Source organism: Papio anubis, chromosome 6 (genome assembly GCF_008728515.1).
Source record: "Papio anubis isolate 15944 chromosome 6, Panubis1.0, whole genome shotgun sequence".
In the NCBI taxonomy this organism is placed as follows: domain Eukaryota; kingdom Metazoa; phylum Chordata; class Mammalia; order Primates; family Cercopithecidae; genus Papio; species Papio anubis.
Window position 1 is genome coordinate 117,997,467 of NC_044981.1, and position 24,421 is coordinate 118,021,887.

The 24,421-nt window shown below is 36.7% G+C and overlaps 1 protein-coding gene across 12 annotated transcripts in view; it reads right to left on the bottom strand.

Annotated features, from left to right (window-relative positions):
• UTRN (utrophin) overlaps positions 1-24,421 on the bottom strand; it is a 590,704-nt gene that overhangs the window by 305,673 nt on the left and 260,610 nt on the right. For all 12 annotated transcript variants that reach the window (XM_021936868.2, XM_021936864.2, XM_021936872.2 and 9 more), the window contains 4 exons: positions 20,877-21,091; positions 18,686-18,803; positions 14,513-14,718; positions 12,126-12,280 (listed from right to left, as the gene is read on the bottom strand). In XM_021936868.2, the coding sequence (XP_021792560.2) occupies positions 12,126-12,280; positions 14,513-14,718; positions 18,686-18,803; positions 20,877-21,091 (694 nt within the window). The remainder of the gene's footprint in view (positions 1-12,125; positions 12,281-14,512; positions 14,719-18,685; positions 18,804-20,876; positions 21,092-24,421) is intronic.

The following is a 24,421-nucleotide window of genomic DNA, read 5'->3' on the forward strand; positions in this document are numbered from 1 at the left end:
TCGTGATCTGCCCACCTAGGCCTCCCAAAGTGCTGGGATTACAGGCGTGAGCCACCAGGTCCAGCCCGCCTCCTCCACTTTCAAGGACTCCTGGGATGAAATGGGGCTCACCCAGAAAATTCAGAATGATCTCTTTGGGGGCCACTTTTCTGCCTTCCTCATTGTATCTCTGATCATGACGGTAAGCAAATATCTTCTTGCCTGTTTAAAGCTGTTGTTCGTCAATGCATCCGGCATATGTAGGACCAGGACCTACCTACAATAGCAACTCAACAAGTATTTATTGAATAAACTTATACAGCAATAGGAATAACATCTCCATATTGCGGCAATATTTTCAGGAGAAAATGAGGTATACACACATAAATGTATCAAGATATAGTGAATACTCAATAAATATTTTCCCTAACCTCATGTATGAATTTGGTGAAATACTACGAAATTATTTTCGCTTATTGAATGCAACTGTGAAATTTAATGATAAGTGTCCTGGAATTTTTTTAATGCCTACATAGTTGGTATCAAATTTTTATCATAAACTTAATCAACTAATAAACATAATGACCATACTAAAAGTCAAACCCTACTTACAGCAGTTCAAATTGACTTCATATTATTATAATGAATATACATGTTTAAATTTAAAATCATAGTTTATACATGTTATTTTATATTCTGATTTTTGAAATTAATATAATTTATAAAAATTTCTAATAGACTATAGCTCAGTTGTTTCCTCCACCTCCAGTTTATTTTTTCTTACTTTTAAAAATTAGATCCTAGGCTACAGTACGGTATACTCATTATTACAAGATTTTTTATCTACTTTCAAGAAATTTCACATGATTTATTATAATATAATAAGTTAATAAAATCACTGAAATTAGAGTCTCAGGAACATGTATTCATACTTTATTACACAGGCTAATCTACTACCTTTAATGCCATTTGTACACTGCTCTCAGAAGACAATGACCTAATTCTATCACCTCCACCATTTACTAGCTGTATGGCTTGGGATAAATCATTTCAAATCTCCAATTTATTTTTTTCATCCTTAAAATAAGCGGCTTGTACTGGATCAGCAAATGACCCATTTCAAAATCTCCAGAGATCCTTTTAAAACTACATAATCCATTACAGGAATTACAAAACCTACTAGAAATGTTCCTCCACTCTCACCTCCATCCCTAGTTTCAAATTCAGCTTCATTAAGAATCGCTGCATGTAAACGAAACGTGACTGACGGGAATAGATGAGTAGTGTGCCGATCGCAAAAAAGGTTGGGAAGCATTAACACAGAAGAGTTCTAAGATCACATCCAGCACTGAACTTGCATTCGTTTATGATTCTCGATGTAGATTTCATATTTGGCAGTTCTGACTGTTACGTCTCAAGAAAGATCAGAACACAGCTAGAGGACGTATTGAGAAAAGTAACGAGATAATACAAGGGAAGGAATACTGTTAAAGGAAAAGAAATGGTTTTAAGCTTAGGAATTTGTGGCTAGAAGATAAAGGTAAAGAAAAATTTTTAAAACTTTTGTTAAATATACAAATCACAAAGTACATAGGTAAAAAAAACCTAAAGATACAACACTTTAAGTTTAGAAGGGTAACATTAGCAGAATTTTTTTTTTTACTTCAAACAGAAGAAGTAACAGACTATAAAAGTCTTTACTGCAAGAAATGATACCAACTAAAAATATAATTAGCTTCCCATAAAAGATTTAAGGATATCCACGGGTGACAGATTTATAATAGTTTACATTAAAGGGAAGTAGGATATTTTTTAAAATGTAAACTCTTAGCTTTTTAAAGATATTTTTGTAATAAAAGCAGCTATGATACCCTATAGCCTACAGTCATTTTGTAACATAATAAAACATGATATACCTGCCTTTTTAAAATGTTATTTTAAAGATGTTAAATAATACTTGATATTTTAAGCTACAAGATATATTATTTAATCAATTATGCATTTACTTATAATTGGTCAAAAGAGTATTTGAACGTGAGTAGGTATGTCTCTCTTTTTAAGGAGTTTAATGAAAAGATCATCTTAGGAAAACCATCGATGTGTGTTGCCAAATTTTGGTGTGCTCAAAAGGTGACCTTTACATTAGTATAAGATTTAAATACATTTATCTCTTTTAGAATGAAAAACAGTAGCATCAGTAGTTTGAGTGGCAGGTAGAAAACTTAATATGAAACAATTCTTTAAACTTTTCAATGAGCACCTTCACAAGGGAATTTTGTTCTTTCAAATAATTCTCACCTGGGAAATTAACATTAAAGCATGCTATGGGAAAAATGCAGTTGAAATGAAGAATCAGGCACTGCACGTATTTCCAAAGATCTATGGTCTTTCAGTGACCAATCCTGGTTACGTAGAGGATAGATCGTCATCATATTTGAAAATTCGCTGCATGGGACTCAAGGAGACCCCATCTTAAGCTGCTAACCCCCATTGACAGCCCCACCACAATGCCCTGCAGCTACCCCATGATCCCTGCCCACAGCCCTGAGAATCCAAAGGAGCATCTCTCCTGGGGCTGTGATTGTCAGGAAATAAATAGTCAAGACCACAGAGTCATTTCCTTGAGAGGAATTCCCTCACCACATCCTATTTCCTCTTTAGCTAAGTCACTACCAGATATTTGGTCTTTATTAGTCAATGAGTATTGAACCGTAACTCCAATACCTTCCCCAGTCTGTGCCAATACACTCCCCCAACCCTTCTTCCACCATGCTCTAGAGCTCCTCTTCTATGATCAGCAGACTCTACTGTATCTTCCATCTCCTCGAACCAATCCCTTTTTGTCTTCACTGAAACCAGTTTCCTTAGGGCCATTATTTCTCCTGCAAACTTCTTGTTTTTTCCAGAGTCTGGTTCTGTCACCAAGGCTGGAGTGCAGTGGTGTGATCACAGGTCACTGCAACCTCCACCTCCTAGGTTCAATTGAACCTACCACCTAAGCCTCCCTAGTAGCTGGGACTACAGGCATGTGTCACCATGCCCAGCTAATTTTTGTATTTTTTGTAGAGATGAGGTTTTGCCATATTGCCCAGGCTAGTCTGGAACTCCTGGACTCAAGTGATCCACCTGCCTTGGACTCCCAAAGTGCTGGATTACAGACGTCAGCCACTGCATGGGGTGCCCTGCAAACTTTTCATGAAGTTTTTTTCCTTTTTCTCTCAGATCCTTTATGCCTCAGTCTGAGGAGTTGGAATAAGGGTCGTCCCTGCTCCCCACTGCTACCTCCAGGTTATTGTTTACCCATCTTCCAGGCAAAATCCTGCTGTGGAAAGTACAACACATGTATCCCCTATGTTCCTATACTGAGTTTCAGGTTCAGGGGCACTGTATATATTTATAAAGGTTGACCACTGCCTCAATGAGGAAGTGAAGTTTGAAATCCAATTCAAGATCTGTTTGCCAAGCCACAGCTCTAGTGAGGGATGGCACCACCCAGAGAAAGGGACACCTGAGACACCATTATGGACCAGAGGCAATCCTGTTCTCCTCTCATTTCCAAAGATCTTACTCTTCCCTGCTCCATCTTTCTCCCACTTCCATCTGCATTCTTCTTCATTGCCTCATTGGGCAGATGAATCCTATAAAGAGCAGTTCAACAGGGCTACCTTTCCTTACATTTAATAATATAAACCACAAATAGGCACTCATTACTGCCCAGAAATACTATAAATTTACCCTAGGAAACTCTCCATCCCACTCACAAAGATCTGATTTTACACCCAATCCTCTCTCTTCCAACTTCTCTTAGTCCCACCTCCAAACTCACTGACAATGTGCTTGATGGATCATAAAGCTCAGTTCTTGCATGAAGAACCTTTCGTCTTCCACCACTAATGGTCTAGTTCACCTACATCTAAACTCATCTTCTTGTTGCCTTTTCTGGTCATAATGAAAGGTGCATTCCAGTTCTTACCAAACCCAATTCTCTAAATCTCACTTTGTTATCTTCTCAAAGCCTTCTTGTCCTCCTTTCTTTGTCCCCTCTATGTTTGATCACCAGTCTCTCATCTAGTGGGTCATTCTCATAAGCACACAAACATGATTTACTATAATCCATTTTAACAGAAAAGTCAATCAACTCTCTTTACCCTACAGTCCCCACACTAAGTACTACCCAATCTCTCTGTCCCTCTTCACACAAACTTCTCTAAAGTTGTTTCCACAAACTGTTTCTACTTCTTCACCTTCATCTCACTATCTAGCTTCCAGCCGTTTTACTTCCTCCAAATTGCTCTTTCCAAAATCACCAGGAATGTCCAAGCTGTCGAATTCCCAAAATCGTGTACTGTGTCATCTTATTTGATGATTCAGCCCAATTCAACCCAGTAGAACATTCTTTCTTAGACACATTCCCCTATTTCCATTTCCTCTAAGAGATATTCTCCTCCCTCTATTTCTGAACGTGACAAATCTGCAATTTTTTTTCCACTTCATTGGAAATTTTTTCTGAGACCCTTTTGCTCTTTTCTCCTTTTTTGCTCAATCACCAAACCCTAGGCCTTATGGACTCAGTCAGGCATGCCCTTCTCATCTTCATCTTCACTCCCTCCCTGGTGATCTCATCCAGTCCCACATGTTCAACCTCCAATGTGAATGCTGAGAACTCTCAATTCATATCTGAGGTCTAGAACGTCTGAGTTCCAGATATATATACATAATTGTCTATTTAACTTATATACTTAGATATCTAACAGGCATCTCAAACTTACCATAACCCAACTTATAATTTTTGTTCTTCCAAAACTCCTGCATCCTTTCCCAATTCAGTGAATTGTACTACCACTCATCCTTTTACAAAATTCCATCTTGGATTGTTTCCAAGCCCTTAAGGCATATATCTAATCCACCAAAATGTCTTTTCTACTTCCATAGCATATCGCAAATCTACCATCTTCTTTACATCATTACTGGCATACAATAGCCACGGGGACCACCATGTCCCAGCTGGACCACAGCCATCACTTCCTTTCTGGTCTTCCCAATTATTCTACTATACCCACTAGCAACCTATTCTCCACATAAGATCCAGAGAGATTAAATTTTAATATATACACATCAGACAGTGTCACTCCCTTCCTTAACAATTCCAATAAGTTTCTATTGTACTTTTAATATCCAAACTCCTTCCCATGTGATATGATTAGGTTTTGTACACACACCCAAATCTCACCTTGAATTATAACCCCTATATCCCATGTGTCAAGGAAGAGACTAGGTGGACACAATTGGATCATGGGGATGGTTTCCCCCATGTTGTTCTAGTGATAATGAGTGAGTTTTCACAAGATCTGACAGTTTTATAAGGGGTTCTTCCCCCTTCACTCAGCAATTCTCTTCCTGCTGCCTTGTGAAGAAGGTGCCTTGCTTCCCCTTCACCTTCTGCCATGATTGTAAGTTTCCTGAGGTCTCCCCAGCCATGCCGAACTGTAAGTCAATTAAAACACTTTCCTTTATAATACCCAGTCTCAGGCAGTTCTTTATGACAGTATGAAAATGGACTAATATACCATGTCTTACAAAGTTCAGCATGATCTGGCCTCTGCCTTCCTCTCCTACCGCATCTCAAGCTCTTACCATCATATTCATTATATTGCAACCACATGCTATGCTCTTTCCTGCCTCATGACTTTTATATTTGCTGTTCACTCTGTAATTTTCTTCAGATGGTTCCTTCTTAGCCTCCAGAACCAGTTCAAATGCCACCAAGTTATGCTTTCTAAATTCGCCTCAGTTAAGCCCCTCTCTTACATAGCACCTCTTTAATTTCTCTCGCCTCCAAAACAATCTCCTATAATTATGTATTATGTTCTTATTTACCACTTATGTACATTGCATGGCTCCTCCTAAGCAATGTAAGCTTCCTGGGAACAGGAACACGGTGTATTTACGGTTGAATCTTTAGGGCTGGTCACAGAGCTTGGCAAATAGGAAGCTAAATAAATATCTGTTTAACTAGTTGATTAATCAATGAATGGAAAAAGAAACAAATGAAAACAAAAACAAAGACTGTGGGCATTGTTTCTGTGGGCATTGGCTCTTTAGTTTGTTTGATATGGAGCTAAATGTGCTGAGAAAATATCTGCATGCTTGAGTTTGATATTTACAAAATGAAAACACTAACATTCATAGGCATTTATCACAAAGACATTGTTGGCGATTGTTTTAAAAAAAAGTAATAAAATGATACTTGAGATATTAAAACAACATAACAGAAGAGGAAAATATAGAAGACTATAATTTTTATACTTCTCTTTTTGGCCAGCTTTATTCCCAACTTGGAAGGGAAAACTAAAAATCAAATGCTAGCAGAGAAAACAAACAAGTTGAAAAGTAAGGTGATTTTCAGGGAAAGAAGTAAGCTTCCGAGAGGATAAATCAAGTTGACTGACCCAAATCTCCGAACCTCATATTTTTGGACATGCTAGGAGGATAAGGCTACCTGTACTTTTCACCTAAGCCCATTCATTCGGGAACAACAGCTGCTACAGCATTCGTTTTAAGAGCTTGAAGGTTGAGCCTGGCTGTTATCAGGCCTTATGAAACAATCCCAATATGAGTATCTTCTATTGATGACTGTTAAAAAGAACTGACCAAATTGGACAAAGTATAATTGCTGAAAAAAGCTTCATTTTTATTAATCTATGGGGACAATAAACATCATTACTGAAAAAGTAATAACAGATATAATAGAAGCTTCCAAATATACAACAAAATTAATTGGAAAATCAATCAAAATTAAATTTTTGAAACTTAACCTGTTTTCAGAATAGTTACAAAATCAATCTTTAGTATACACAATTTTTAAATAACCTTTTGAAAACTATATACACTCCACATGTCTAGCTGGCCATTATTAACTAATAAACATTAATGAGAAAGACAATACCATTTCAAAAGAAGAAAATAAAGTTATCTTACTGGATAAATCTGTATTTGTGCCTCCCACATTAAATAATTGTGTCTTATGAACAGACACTTCTCAAAAGAGGACATTTATGTGACCAAGCATATGAAAAAAAGCTCAACACCACTGAGCATTACAGAAATGCAAATCAAAACCACAATGGGATACCATTTCATGCTAGTCAGAATGGTAATTATTAAAAAGTCAAGAAACAACAGATGTTCGTGAAGCTGTGGAGAAATAGGAAGGCTTTTATGCTGTTGGTGAGAATGTTAGTTAATTCAACTGTTGTGGAAGACAGTGTGGCATTCCTCAAAGACCTAACAATAGAACTGCCATTCAACCCACCAATCCTATTACTGGGTATATACCCACAGGAATATAAATCATTCTATTATAAAGACACATGTACATGTGTGTTCACTGCAGCACTGTTCACAATAGCTAAGACATGGAATCAACCCAAATACCTATCAATGATGGACTGGATAAAGAAAATGTGGTACCTACATACCATGGAATATTATACAGCCATAAAAAGGAATGAGATCATGTCCTTTGCTGGGACATAGATGGAACTGGAAGCCATTATCCTCAGCAAACTAATGCAGGAACGGAAAACCAAACACCGCATGTTCTCACTTATAAATGTGAGCTGAACAATCAGAACACATGGACCCAGGGAGGGGACCGTAGGGAGGAAGCAGGAGAAGGGAGAGCATCAGGATATATAGCTAATGAATGCTGGACTTACTACCTAGGTAATAGGTTGATAGATGCAGCAAACCACCACAGCACACATTTACCTATGTCATAAACCTGCATGTCCTGCACATGTATCCTGGAACATAAAAAATAAAATAAAATAAAATAAAATCACTTTAAAAAAAAATTGTGTCTTTTTAAATTCTGTACCTTTCCTTCCCAGGATGGTTGATTGTTGCTTTGGCAGAAAATGCTTAATTGCAAGGTAAATTCAGCAACTGTGATAATTCTGCAAACCAAGGAAACTACATTTTTTAAGAAATTTTATCTGTTAACAAAGTTTTAGAATATCTATACTGCACTCAGAAAAGCAGACAATCAAGTATTTTATCAGTAATTAAAGTAGAAAGAGTTTGAAATGACTATGAACAAACAACTGACTCAACCTTCTGCTAATTTAACCACAGAAAGTACGGTGCATGTGGCTAAAAGCAGTGGATTTATCAGAAAGGCATATGAAAGAGCAGATGATGACAGTTTGAGCAACTTTTTCTTAAGTATAGACTACCTACTAAGAACTTTTACACATAACTTTTGATATCACAATAACCCTACATATTAGACATGTTCTCCACTTTAGAATCAAGGAAATGGAGATTCAGTGAGTTGAAATAACTTCCTACAAGTTAGCACAAAAGGCAAGTGCATAAGATGGGCTTTTAACCAATGATTGCCCCATATTCCTTACACTCTGTGCTTTCTGTTCTACCTGTACCAACCTAGAAATACCTTAACATAGGCAAGGTAAAATGTGACTTCATGGGATAAGGACAAGGAGAAAAAGACAGAGTAATTAGTGATTTCTAAGAAATTGTTTATAGCACACAGCTATGCTGTCTCATTTCCTCTACAATACTTCAGTGTAGATAACTGTGTGTGCATATACATGGGTGTGCCTATATATACACATACCTGTATATACACGCATGTGCAAACACATCTATACACACATAGTTATACATGTGTGAATATGTGTGTGTGTGTGTTATAGAATGTTATTTTGGCCCTGGAGTACCAAAATATATACAGCTAAAATAACATTTCAGACCCAAATCAGGCATCAACACTGACTGTGCTATAAACACATTTCAACAATCACTATCTCAACAGGCACTAGAAAATTTGTTAATTAGCATTAAGAGATGGAAGGAAAAAAAAAGTTATAAGTAAAAAAAGTAGTGGTCAGTATATATAGATTAGTTAGAAACATTAGAGACAGGCCTATTGTACAAAGAATCCAAAAAATCAGGATTCAGTTGTGTTTCAGAATTAAGATTTTTTTGAACATTAGAATACTAATATTATGAAAGTAACCATATTAACTACTACTCCTGAACAGGGTCTGGGGAAGCAATCAAACACATTAATATTTCTGCAGCAAGGAACAAGGCCATTCACACTAATCAGAATAAATAAAGACTTTAATAAATACCTGCATGGCAATTCAAAGCTTTCTGTTATCAAAGCTGTTTTTAGATTTTGGCATTGTAGATAAGGGACTGTGGACTTAAAATTGTGAATAGCCAAATTATTTAGGCTAACTGCAATTTATACAAAACATTTCCTTTGAAAGATGATATTGAACTTCACACATTATGCTGCACAGTATTCCATGTGCAAGTATAACAACCCTTCACCCCTCCAGAATTTGGCTGACAATGATGTATATACAGAATAGGCTGGAAGATAAGAGGGCAGCCATGGTAAAAAGGCCTCTCAGCAGCCATTAGACAGGGTGTGATGGCCATGTACTGGAGTGCATTACATTATGCATAAAAAAGGTCCATATCTTTCATCTGATATGGCTTGTAAACTCAACACAGATAAGAATCAGTAAGCGGAATTATAGACAGAACTGAGAGGCGGGTACACAAAGCAGTCACCAAGAATGTCAGCAAAGGCTGACAGTCTGATTGAAAGAAGAAAAATGAAACTGTTTTTAGAGATGATAAGAGCCTGACTTGCCAGTCAAGCTTAAATTCCAGTCCCAGCTCTGCCATTATAAGCTGTGTGGTCTTGAGTGATTCCTTAACTTCTCTGTACTTCGGTTTATTCATCAACACAGGACTGATGAAAATGCTACCTCTCTCCTGTGGTTGTTGTGAAGATTAAACGAAATGATGTGTGTGAAGAGCTTAGTACAGTGCCTGCCAATGAGATGATACTCAAAATTCACATGCACAAAACAAAGCCCCAAATCTCACAAAGTATAGCAGCCTGAATAAATTTACTGCCAATTCTTCAGAACTCAGAGCATGAAGAGTATTACCATTTAGCATAGAAAAATATCATCCTGACTGTGTTGCATGACTTTGAACATGTCATTTAACTTCTCTGAGTCTAACAACATTAGATTAGACCGTGTATTCTCAGCAGAGGTAATAAATGGTTATTTCTTTTCAGGGGGAGGGTGAAAAAATGTACTCTTTTTATATATAAAGCACAACCATACAGTACACAGTATATCATGGTATTAAAATTTCATGGGGGAGATGAGTCTACAAAGGCTCCTTAGGGAAGCAATAATGTAAAGAAAGGTTGAGAAATACTGGTTCGGAAGCACTCTAAGGTCACTTATATCCATCAAAGTTCTTTAATTCTATCTTTGCAACAATAATACCAAGAATTAAAAAAAAAAAAAGTTAAATATACATTCACAGGCTTTAAGAAGGCAAAGAAAGATTTATATATTCTACAAAGATGTCCATCTAAAATAGTTAAAAATTTAAATATCACTGTATTTAAAAGAGAAAACTCTCTTTACATATAGAAGCCCTAGTTGTCATTTGTGAAGGGATCCTATGAGCCAGTTTTGCTCTGTTTTCCCTGCTTTATAGATAACAATATATCTAAATCATGTCTAAACATTAATATAATTACTTATTTCCCCCACCACCAAATGCAGAGAAAAACAATAAGACAACCACTTGTAACTCCAAAGCAACTGGAACATTGTGATTGTCTTAGCTATGATAAATGAAAAATCGCCTTGCAATATAATTCATTTTTAATTGCCTCTTCCATCTAATCCAACTACTGCTGTAGGCCGTCTTAAAATATTTACAAAGTAGAAGCCAAAAAAAAAAAAGAATTGGAGGTTCTAAATAAACCAGGCCACACATTCCTAAGGGATCAATTTTTTGTTAAGTTACAGGGAAAACAAGTCCTAACTCTTGTACATGGAACTTTTGGACACACAAAGATAAAGTATATTTAAGGACTATATCTCTTAAGGTTAAAGCTGTTTTTAATTCACCTTCTTCCCCGCGTGAGTTATGATATCTTTACTATATCCAAATAACCTATTACAATAAAAGAGAAAAGTTATAGTAAAATGTTAGAAAGACCAATATTATACTCACTCTGCTTTAACCACTTGTGAAGTTTTGTCTTTGCTAACCCAATCTTATTTTCTCCAGTATCCTAGGTATATCTAACAACACATTCAACCTCACATTCTGCCCTCACAACTCTCTTCTTCGAGTTTTCAGAGCTTCAGAGATTGTAACTAAAAATAACATTCTGGAAATGTATAAAACTTCTCCATGTCAAAATGTTATTAAATGCTTAGTCATAGTTTATTATCAGGAATATATCAGGAATATAAAGTGCTCTAATACCCATTGTATTCATGGCAAAATAGATGTGTTTTGATACCAAACTGGTTTTAAGACACTTGCATTTTAACAGATAACGATGCATGTAATTTCACTTAGACACAAGCATTCCCAGTACTATATTCATGATGTAAATATCTTTTTTTACTAGTGATGAATATAAATACGCAATCTTAAAGAGATGCTAATCACCGTTTATAGTTTCTCAAATTCTAGGTGTTCAAGTGACAGAAAATTCTCCTGTAAACACATATTCTATTTTGGGCTGTTCCAAATACTCTGACTAGACAAAGTAATGGGGAAAAAGATAGTAAATTAACTAAAACCCTAAATGCACATAGATTATTTCAGGGGTTTAGTGTTGGGTCCATGTGTGTCTGGTCCTCAACTTAGGATGCCCCACCCAAATAGCACACTATTACAATTACCTTTAGGGATACTATTACCCTGATGCATCTGTAAACACCTGCACTCCTTACATTCAGTGTACTACAAAGTGTATTCCAAATAATGCCAAGAGTATAAGATAATCAGAGCACGTAATCATTGGCAAGGTTTAGGTTGATTAAAAAAAACAAAAAAAACAAAACTCCATTGTAAAAATTCAAATATGTATTGTATAAACATACATTCTGAACTAAGTATGATAATACTAACTCAGCACATCACAATATAAAAACAAAAAAACATAAAATGTACTTGCAGTAGCCACATGTTTGGCCAGATTTCCATGAGAAAGCCAAAGCAATCAAATTCTCAACTTGACAATATACATTCACCTGCCAGGGCCTTAGAGTTACCTTTGTTTGAGATTGATCCATGACGTTTTTAAGTACTCTGTGGTTTCTTTCACATTCCTTGTGTCATCACTCCCATATTCCTCCAGGAGTTTCTGCAGGATGTTATCGAATGCCATGACGATACCATCTCCAGGACCCAGTTCTTGAAGCAGTATCTGAGGTGCAAATGCAGGTCTGTTTGTTAGACTTGGTCACTCAGTAATTAGTATCATCAAAACAATAGTACTCCCAGCAGATTTTGACATGCTTTAGATACAGATATCATGAGATGAAAACAGACTGGGGGCAAATCCTTTCTTATATGAAGCAGAAACCAAAATTAGGAGAAGTGAAAAGAAACTATCTAAGAAAGTGATCAGGTACATAGATGACAATATTACAAGATTATTATCTTTTTCTTTTTGAGATATTTTCCTTCCCCAAACCATTCGTCTTTTTCATTCCTTCTGTTGTACCTCTGATCCTTACAGGGACATGCGTCACAAAGGACTGAATACAGAGAGAGTTCCTGCATACATGCCTGGAGAAACGTGAAGGATCAACAACATGGACATCTTCCATCACTTGCCCCTGGATCACAAGGTGTGTTTACAAAGAACCACTTGAATGGATCAAGCTGCCAAGCAAGGTTTACTGAGAGTTTACTTGAATAGCCAAACTGATGCTGAATTTGTCCACTGGCATTGGTTCTTTGATATAGTTTTTCAGCCTCTGAGAGTCTCTGGATGAAGGTACTCACCATGAAATCTAAATGACGACTGAAACTTTTAATATAATGCTTTTTGTAGCAATTGGGAAGATTTTAAATCAGCCTAAGGTTTCGGAAGAAAAGAACCACACTGCTGATTAGAAAATAATCTTCTAATATGATAACTGAAACACTGACATCATTTTAATTGTACTCCTCTAGTTAAGGGGTCAGGGGCTTCACTAGGACTTAGGAATCACTTGGTGGAAACAATCAGCAGTATCACAAACACAGAGAATGATCCAGAAACACGTATAACTGGCCACCTGCTTTTAAAACTGTAACCAAGTAAAGTCTGCATTTGTGGAGAATAAAAACATACTTCCACATTTTCGATTGTTTTCTACGTATACTCTCTTAAATTCTTCACAGATATACACTTCTATCTTAGGCTAGCTGAAAGGCAAATAAACGTTATACCAAACTATAACCTCACAACCAAAATCTCTAATTCAAGACTATTTTATAATTTTATACAGAGAATCTTAAAAGCACTTTTAAAACTACCATAGTTGTTCAATATTATCAACTCTATAACTGACCTGATGACAAAAAAGATGCTTGTTATTATGAAATTAATAAAATTGTTTGGTTAAAAAGACATTAAAGGAAACTAAACTTACCTGATTTGTTCACTACAGTAGCCCTCAAAAGAAAGTCTTGGAACATTTTATTAATAAAAATAACCTTCAGGGTAAGTAAGCAATATGGTTTAGATTTGTGTCCCCACCCAAATCTCATGTTCAATTGAAGGAGGAGCCTGGTGGGAGGTGACTGGATCATGGCGATGAATTTCCCCCGTGCTGTTCTTGTGATAGTGAGTTCTCACAAGATCAGATGGTTTAAAAGTGTGTGACACTTGGGAGGCCGAGGTGAGTAGACTACTTGAGCTCAGGAGTTGCAGATAAGCCTGGGCAACATGGCAGAACCCCATCTCTACAAAAAATACAAAAATTAGCTGGGTGTGGTGGTGCATGCCTGTCATCCCAGCTACTTGGGAGGCTGAGGCAAGAATCGCTTGAACCCAGAGGTGGAGCTTGCAATGAGCTGAGATCGTACCACTGCATTCCAGCCTCAGCAACAAAGTGAGACAATGTCTCCAATAAATAAATAAAATCTGTGGCACTTCTCCTTTCTATCTTTCTCTCTCTGTCTTGCTGCCTTGTAAAGAAGGTGCCTGCTGCTTCTTTGCTTTCCACCGTTATTTTAAACTTCCTGGTGCCTCCCAGTCATGCTTCACTACATTATCCCTCAAATGAACTGTGAGTCAATTAAATCTCCTTTCTTCATAAATTACCCAGTCTCAGGTAGTTATTTATAGCAATGTGAGAACAGACTAATACAGAACGGAAGGGAGCAAAAGAGGCTTCCTGGAATCTTGAAAATGTTCTCTTTCTAGATGCTGATTTGAGGGTGTGTTTCACTTGCAAAAAGTCATGCACATTCTTACTTGTTACGCCTCCAGAAATTTTTCAGAAAAATCTTCCAGATCAAATTCTTCAATAAATTTCAATATATACTCTAAGAACTTAGGAAAAAAACATGACAGGGTCCTATTGTTAAGAATTACAGTGAACAATAGGAAAAAAAAGTGTATCCAACAAAATAATACTGCCAAAAAATATCTGATGAGTCTTACTTGGTTATCAGAAATTTGTTTGGTGAGTGGATCCCGTCGGGATTGCTGAAGAATATAGAGTCGAGCCTCATATTTTCTCATCAGTTCTTCAGTCTCCTCCCTGTGGTCATCCCACTGAAGACTGTCAATAATCATGTCCTCAAGCTGCTGCTGTCTTAGCTCAACACCATGCTGAGTGCCATCCCACTGGTTCTTGACCCTTTCCACTGAGGGTAGCATTATAAAAGAAAAAAAAAAAATCCCAACATGTAACTCTCAGGAGAAAGAAAAAATACCAGATATCAAATGTATCACAAATAAGTCTATGAACAGAAAAAAGAAAGAAGGTGAGCTGATAAACACATTTTAAAGGAATTTTAATACACATCTGCCATCCTATACAATTGATATATTTCTGAAACCATGCTTGAGAAAAAAAATCTTGAACTCTATTTTCAGTGCTCTAAAACAACTCACAAGAAAATATCTACTATTATAAACAGATACTACCAAAACATTATAAAGAAAATAATTTTCTATTTAATTTTGTATTTATAGTTGTATTTATAGACCTGGTTTGATGAAGGTAGGGTTTAACAGTACTTCATGATAGAACTTTAAGACAGTCACTTGTTACCCTCAAAGGAGATTTTTCTCAGGCAGTCTTGATTTTAGAAGAAAATGAACTGTGTAAGAATATTTTTGCATTTATTTTAGTGTAGCAGGAAAATTTTCTAAAAGGAATTTTATATGTTCAAGTTCAAGAGAAACACTAAAAGTAAAAGAGACTCATGTACTATGCACCCAGCAGCTCTTCACCATAAAAATTCCACACTGTTTCTTGTCCCTCGTCTTTTATTGTTGTTTATTTCTAGTCCTTTTACTCATTATCACCTTCTCTATTTCTCTTGTAGCTTCCTCTCTTCTCCTTTCTCTATTTTTAACATGGTTTTAAAGACAGAGAGATCTAAGGAAACTTTTTTTTTTTTTTTTTTTTGAGCGAGAATCTCGATCCCTCGCCTAGGCTGGAGCGCAGTGGCATGAGCTCAGCTTTTGCCTTGCTGCATCCTCCGCCCCCGGGTACAAGTGCTTCTCCTGCCTCAGCCTCCCAAGTAGCTGGGATTACAGTTGTGTGCCATCACACCCGGCTAATTTTGTATTTTTAGTAGAGACCGGGCTTCATTCATCACGTTGGCCAGGTCTCAAACTCCTGACCTGTCTGCCTCGGCCTCCCAAAGTGCTCGGAATACAGGCATGAGCCACTGCGCCCAGTTGGAAAGTTAAATTTTTATTTTTTATTTTTATTTGTATATATTGTTTTTGAGACGGATTCTCGCTCTGTCGCCCAGACTGGAGTGCAGCAACACGATCTCGGCTTAGTGCAAGCTCCGCCTCCACTTCCCGGGTTTACGTCATTCTCCTGCCTCAGCCTCCCGAGTAGCTGGGACTACATGCATCTGCCACCATGCCCGGCTAATTTTTTGTATTTTTAGTAGAGGCGGGGTTTCGCCCTGTTAACCAGGATGGTTGCGATTTCCTGATCTCGTGATCCGCCCGCCTCGGCCTCCCAAAGTGCTGGGAGGCCTTAAATCTTTTGTAAGTGCTGCACCCAGCCTTAAATTTTGTATTAATCACTTCAGAGTTAGTTTGTAATCTTGAACTGAGGTACTAATAAACAATAACTTAGAATATCTGCAAGAACCTGCTGATAATAAGTAAGTAGAATGTTAAAACCACACTGCTGGAAGATGCTTTGATTATCAGACAAAAAGAAAGGCTATAGTTAAGTACCAGGCCCAGGAGGAATGTAACTAAAACAAAACATTCCAGCTGAGTTATCATGGAACACTTTGGCAAAGTTCTTGGGATAATATATGGTTATAGTAAAACATGAAAGCTATCAACTGGCTGGGTGCGGTGGCTCACGCCCGTAATCCCAGCATTTTGGGAGGCCGAAGCAGGTGGATCACCTGAGGTCAGAAGTTCAAGACCAGCCTGACCAACATGGTGAAACCCTCTTTCTACCAAACATTCAAAATTAGCTGGGCGTGGTAGCGGGTGCCTGTAATCCCAGCTACTTGGGAGGCTGAGGCAGGAGAACTGCTTGAACCCGGGAGGTAGAGGTTGCAGTAAGCCAAGACTGCACCATTGCACTCCAGCCTGGGCAACAAGAGTGAAACTCCATCTCAAAAACAAACAAGCAAAAAAAAAAGCTATCAACTTAAGGTTGTTCAGAAGACCTTAAGTTATACTTACGTGACATCATTCTTTAAAACTTGCTCAATGAGACAATCTGTTTTATGATGTCGTAGCTGTTTAAATAAATTGCTTAAGTTTTAAACTTAAGAGAGGACAAAACTATCATAATGTTCCATCAATTAAAAAGTTACATAAAGTACTTATGACCAATTCTATTACTAATAGAATCTTTTAACATTAAACAAATGAAACCAAAGACATCAAGCGAGAGTAAATATCACAGGTTTGTCATAAAAAATAAGTAAATTGTCCCATTCATTGTGTGTTAAGCCCTAAAACCAGGTTACTATTGGTAGCAGGACATTCCCGCTGAGAAGAGCTTTTCATATAATGAGGAGTGATGAAGGCTGTAGAACGTCTACACACACAGAAATATTTATATATAGAGAGAAAATAGAGTGTGTACATTAAATAGGAAAGGGAAGATATTTAGGAGAAGGAAAGTCTTGTAAAAACGAATACACAAACAAACAAACAAACACCTGAAAGAAGTTTTGGACAAAAAGAGAGGTGATGAAAAAAAACAAAACAAAACAAAACATCAAGATGATAGAAAAAGCAAACTGGAAATGGTTTTGTCGATAGTTTAGTATCACTAGAGCAGAGGAGCTCCCCCATGATGTGAGGGAAACTGGCTCACTCCAAAGTTCCATAATAGGCACAATCCATCCATTCACAAAAAGAGAAAAGAAGGAAAACAATGTATTTAGTAAAAATAAGCAAACACTTTCATACACTAAAAGTTCTTTTCTAATGTATCTCCTATAATACCCTTGTTGCTACCATGATTTTTTTTGAAATCAAAACATACTTTTTACAGGAAGAGTAGCTGACTTCCTTCCCTTGAGAAAGATTAGGCTTTATCCTTCCAGTTTATACTTTGCCACAAGCATTTATTAGGTAGTTAATTTGTATTGGGAACTGTGAAAGGCCCGAGGGCAGAAAGATGGATATTCACAGTCTATGGAAGGGAGAGAGAATTAAAGTAGTTGTGAGATCTATAATAAAGCTATGGGGGGAAAGGCTATAGAAGGAACTAAAAATAGAAATTAACATTCACCAGGGACCAGAAGAGGAGGGAAAGACATCACAAAGGGGGTGACATTTTAGCTGCTGCGTAGAATTTCACCTGGGAAGAAAAGGCCAAGAGAAAAAAAAAATAATGTGAATAAAGGTAAGAAGACCAGGAAATGTCAGGATATTTTAAGGAATAACAGCATAGCTACAGGCTTGGCTGAGGGCTGAAGTGAGAGAAGGGGTAGTGGCAGCAGATTGTGACAATCCCTAGATGTCACTCTTGAGAATTTAGACTTCGTTTGCTATTGGTAGTACATTTCCACTAAGAAGGGTTTGTAGAAGCTAGATGCTTCTGAGCTAGAATGCAAACCCCAAGCAAGAATTTTTGTTTGCTATTGTTTTGTATGTTTATTTTTTGTTGTTGTTTTCTCTCATTTTTAACTAAAGTATCCCCAAATTAATGTCAGTCACATAAGCACATAGTAGTTGTTCAATAAATATTTGTGGACTGAATTTTGGGTTGAGTTAAAATACATACTAAGACCTGATTTTAGAGAATACAGTATAATGAGAGAAAGGATTTGCATTCTTGTGAGTTTCTCTGACTTTTTTTTATTCCTCTAAAAGAAAGCCTAAGTTAAGAGAAGAAAACCCAACGTGTAAGTAATTACTTAAGAGTCGTGATCGTAATAATTAAGGGCTTCATAAGGTCATTGTAACAATGTTCACAAAAGATAAAAACAAGAAAAAGCTACGTTTCTGTATAAATAAAGAGTAATAAATATTAAACACTATTACTCTAAATTGAATAATCTTTGAAAATGTGTGGTTTTTTTTGTGTGTGTGTGTATGTGTGTGTGTGTCACCATTTGCAGGGAAAGTGGATGATGATACATAACTTTTTTAAAAAAAACTTACATTTTTCTGTAATTGCTGTTCTCACATCGGAACTGGAAGCTTTATTTTTCAAATTCTGTGCCAATGTAAAAACATAATCGAGCTGAGGATGGCGCTGTTCTAAGTCAGCCTTTGTAATCTGTTAAGTAGAAATTATTATTCAGATAGGTTAATAAGCCATATGAGAAGAATAATAAGCAAAACAGATGTGCTGACATCAAAGTTGTCATTATTTTCCTTCTCTCCGGCACAGTGAGGCATCAGCAACATGGCAGAAAATGAGTGCATGATTTAAAGTCAAAGATCCTGCATTCAAATCTCAGTTCTTCCATTTAGCACCAGAGTCACCAGGCAAGGACCTTTACCTCTCTGTGTTTTTGTTTTCACATAAAAGAAATAATAAAATACTGACACCTCAAGTACATCCAGTCTGAGGACATTAAATAAAGAAAATCTCTTCAAAAGCTGAAAAATGACCTGAAACCATTAGCAGTTAGTGCTGCTGCTGATGCCTTGCATATGTGTTCTGTGTCAGATATGAACACAAACTAATGTCGTAGGGTTGGGGATGACATAGAAAAGTGCTAAGAGGAATAACTATATATTAAATCCTCTTAGACATGAAAAACTGCTGCTGTAGGTGGTTTGTCTCTCAGTGATGATAAATATGGGAGAAATGGCAACAACATCAGGAAAATCATGTGTTTTCAGTACAGAACTAATAACAGTCATAGAGGCTAAAAAACAATTTACAAAAAATACAAATAGTAGCAAATGACTTTTTCCCAGTCCTTCCTCTTTACAAATTCACCAATTTTGTAGATTTCAGCTACTCCTCTGGTATCAAATGATTGCTCACAACTTTCAATCCTAAATCCCAGGGCACATGAATGTTGATCACTTCCTTCTAAATGGCATAAGGACTCCTCACCACAACACGTCTGAAACTAAATCACTCAAACTCTCATTCACACTCCATGTCTTCTATTCCTTATTTCCACTAATTGCAACACCATCATCTTAATCATTTCAGAAAGGGCTCTTTGCCTTGATTTAAGCATTTCTTGCCTCCAATCCATCCTAGTCTTCTACTAAAGCAGAGCATTGCTATCATGAGTTTCTAGCCATAATTTTAAAAAAGAAAAAGAAATGGGAAGAAAATACTTACCAATTTCTTGCAGACTAAAAATCCAAAGGGCTTTGCATAGCCTGCAGGCTCCTTCACAAAGGGAACTTGAACTGCTTTTCCTGCCTTGCTTCACACTATATTTCTTAATTGCACAAATGTTGGCCCTACTGTCCTTCGTGCCTCCTGTATCATATGACTTTATTCACTCTGTTCCCTATACCAGGAATGTCATCACTTTATCCTAGATACCAAAACCCCACACAGTTTGCTTTCCATCACTGGAGAAGGGATCCCCTTCCTCATCCCGGCTCCCCCAACAGGTTGCTTGTACTTGTCCTGAGGCTTTATTAGACTCTTGCCTTGCCACAGTAATTTGTCAACTCATATGTACTCAGTGCCTCTGCCTCGGTGTGGGCTTATTTTTAATGTGGGGATAGAAACAGTACCTACCTCACAAGATTATTACATAACTGAATGAGATAACATGTATAAAATACTTAGAAAAATGACCAGCACACATGAAGCACTTAATAAAAGTTAACAATAGCTGTTATTATTATTTTATTGTCGATTCCCAATTTCTACCTAATTCTTGTCAGTATCCTTGTACCACTTGCAACCCAGAACTTAGCACACACTAAATAGGGAAAAATAATTTTACAAATTAATATTAGATGGTACATGTATAGTAATAAAAGTATAGGAGATACTCACTTCTCAAATCAGAAATTAATCTCATTATGAAATATATGTTGCAAAGGCACTTTAGGAGATTATCCTACATCACACAATAGGCATGAAATGTTAACACTAGCTTATGTTTATACTAATGTGCCTAGCTTTATGGTATCAGTTTTAGATTTTAAAAATGCACTGGGTCTTTAGTTTAAGTCATATCACAACAGTATAAATGCAAGAAAGGTTCTATGCTTTGTAGTTAGCCCTGGATGGTTGTTTGACAGATACAGAATTTTTTAAACCTCATTCTCTCATAGTTTAGGATAAACAAAAGGGATTCAAACAGATCTAGTCTACTTCTGGGTTGTGGTGTTTCCATGACAAGCCTTTACCCTATGCACCTACTTTCATTCGGGAAACGGTCTTATTGATCTCTTCTACATCCCCGACAGTGACAATGTTGGACTTCAGCATCTGGTCGATTAATACCAGCCAGTCGGCTAGTTCTGTTATAGTTTTATCAAGATCAGCAGGAATTGAAATTTCTGAAGTACGATGAGACTGAACAGGAATATCTGACGCAGATGATACTAGCACCACCTTTTGGACACTAGGATGAGCTGAAATAAAAAACGTAGCAAAAGAGAAATCAATCAACAGGATGTTTTAATTATGGTGGTGTCACGGTGCATATGTATGTGTATTTAAATAAAATTTAGTTTAAGTAAAAAAACTCTAAGAGGTTATTTTTTCATACTGAAATGGCTATGGCATTACCTGTAATATCCATATGTCTTTGGTAGCTATCAAGCCAATGAAACAGTTTTGCAACATTCTAGAACGTAATCAACACTGACACTGAGAAAAACTAAAAATACAAATGTGGGAGAATTGGAAGTATTATTTTATTTTGGCAAGATGATTTTAATTATAAAGCCAACTTATTCAAAATTTTTATTCTTTTTTCATTTAACTTTATAATGTGAGCATATTTTATTCTTATTAAACACAATTGTGAATACCTATGTAATAACCTATACCCATGTTCACTTTTATTTAACCCTTTGATATTTAGATTGCTCCTGAAATTTTATTTTAATTTTAAAAAAACTTGGAAGGAATATCTTTTTGTGTAGAGTATGTTGCACGTTTCTGATCCCTATCTTAGTATAAATTTCCCAAGTAGAATTACTGAGTCAGGAAATACAAAAAAAGTATGTATTTAATATCCATTGCCACATTGATTGGTTTTGATATAATAAGTAGTTGAATTAGTAACTAAAACCATCTGTAACTGACTTCAGGTATGATATATTAGATGAGGCTTAAATAATTTTCTAAAATGTACAGCCAATCTGTGAATTCAGCACAATCCTAATAAAAATCCCAACAGGGTTGATTGTAACTTAACAAAATCATTAATTGAAATTTCTGGTTATAAAATTAATATAAAAGAGAAAACGACAAAAAAACAGTCAATTTTATTATTATTATTTTTTTTTGGTAGAGGAATATGCCCTCCCAGATACTAAGTTATATTATTTAGTTAATAATTATTAACTCAGTATATTATGGACTGAGACATTTAAAGAGACCAACAGAAGAGAAGAGTCACAGTGTGTAGGTGGCAGAGAAATCTGACCTTGGCAGAGACTGAATTACAGATCAATGAAGAAGAATTTACTGTTCAATAAAGTGGTGACTCACGGCTGCAGCAGGGAAATGATGGGACTGATTTTAACCTCACATGCACCATAGAAAAATTAATTCTTAGTGGATTAAGGACCCAAATATGAAAAACAAAATTGTTAGTTAAACATATGGAATATTTTTTATTACTTCAGAGGACTGAAGTAGCTCTCAAACAAAACACAAAAAAGGGAAGCTATTAATAAACCATTAATGGTTAAGAATTCCAAAGAGCACCATAAGTAAAGATTTTAAAAGCCTTTGAGGGGGGGCGGAGCAAGATGGCCGAATAGGAACAGCTCCAGTCTCCAACTCCCACATTTAAAGCAGTGTGTAGAGGGAAATTTATAGCACTAAATGCCCACAAGAGAAAGCAGGAAAGATCAAAAATTGACACTCTAACATCGCAATTAAAAGAACTAGAGAAGCAAGAGCAAACACATTCCAAAGCTAGCAGAAGGCAAGAAATAACTAAGATCAGAGCAGAACTGAAGGAGATAGAGACACAAAAAACCCTCCAAAAAATCAATGAATCCAGGAGTTGGTTTTTTGAAAAGATCAACAAAATTGATAGGCTGCTAGCAAGACTAATAAAGAAGAAAAGAGAGAAGAATCAAATCGACGCAATTAAAAATGATAAAGGGGATATCACCACCGACCCCACAGAAATACAAACTACCATCAGAGAATACTATAAACACCTCTACGCGAATAAACTGGAAAACCTAGAAGAAATGGATAATTTCCTGGACACTTACACTCTTCCAAGACTAAACCAGGAAGAAGTCGAATCCCTGAATAGACCAATTGTAGGCTCTGAAATTGAGGCAATAATTAATAGCCTACCAACCAAAAAAAGTCCAGGACCAGATGGATTCACAGCTGAATTCTACCAGAGGTATAAGGAGGAGTTGGTACCATTCCTTCTGAAACTATTCCAATCAATAGAAAAAGAGGGAATCCTCCCTGACTCATTTTATGAGGCCAACATCATCCTGATACCAAAGCCTGGCAGAGACACAACAAAAAAAGAGAATTTTAGACCAATATCCCTGATGAACATCGATGCAAAAATCCTCAATAAAATACTGGCAAACCGGATTCAACAACACATCAAAAAGCTTATCCACCATGATCAAGTGGGCTTCATCCCTGGGATGCAAGGCTGGTTCAACATTCGCAAATCAATAAACATAATCCAGCATATAAACAGAACCAAAGACAAGAACCACATGATTATCTCAATAGATGCAGAAAAGGCTTTTGACAAAATTCAACAGCCCTTCATGCTAAAAACGCTCAATAAATTCGGTATTGATGGAACGTACCTCAAAATCATCAGAGCTATTTATGACAAACCCACAGCCAATATCATACTGAATGGGCAAAAACTGGAAAAATTCCCTTTGAAAACTGGCACAAGACAGGGATGCCCTCTCTCACCACTCCTATTCAACATAGTGTTGGAAGTTCTGGCTAGGGCAATCAGGCAAGAGAAAGAAATCAAGGGTATTCAGTTAGGAAAAGAAGAAGTCAAATTGTCCCTGTTTGCAGATGACATGATTGTATATTTAGAAAACCCCATTGTCTCAGCCCAAAATCTCCTTAAGCTGATAAGCAACTTCAGCAAAGTCTCAGGATACAAAATTAATGTGCAAAAATCACAAGCATTCTTATACACCAATAACAGACAAACACAGAGCCAAATCATGAATGAACTTCCATTCACAATTGCTTCAAAGAGAATAAAATACCTAGGAATCCAACTTACAAGGGATGTAAAGGACCTCTTCAAGGAGAACTACAAACCACTGCTCAGTGAAATAAAAGAGGACACAAACAAATGGAAGAACATACCATGCTCATGGATAGGAAGAATCAATATCGTGAAAATGGCCATACTGCCCAAGGTAATTTATAGATTCAATGCCATCCCCAGCAAGCTACCAATGAGTTTCTTCACAGAATTGGAAAAAACTGCTTTAAAGTTCATATGGAACCAAAAAAGAGCCCGCATCTCCAAGACAATCCTAAGTCAAAAGAACAAAGCTGGAGGCATCACGCTACCTGACTTCAAACTATACTACAAGGCTACAGTAACCAAAACAGCATGGTACTGGTACCAAAACAGAGATATAGACCAATGGAACAGAACAGAGTCCTCAGAAATAATACCACACATCTACAGCCATCTGATCTTTGACAAACCGGAGAGAAACAAGAAATGGGGAAAGGATTCCCTATTTAATAAATGGTGCTGG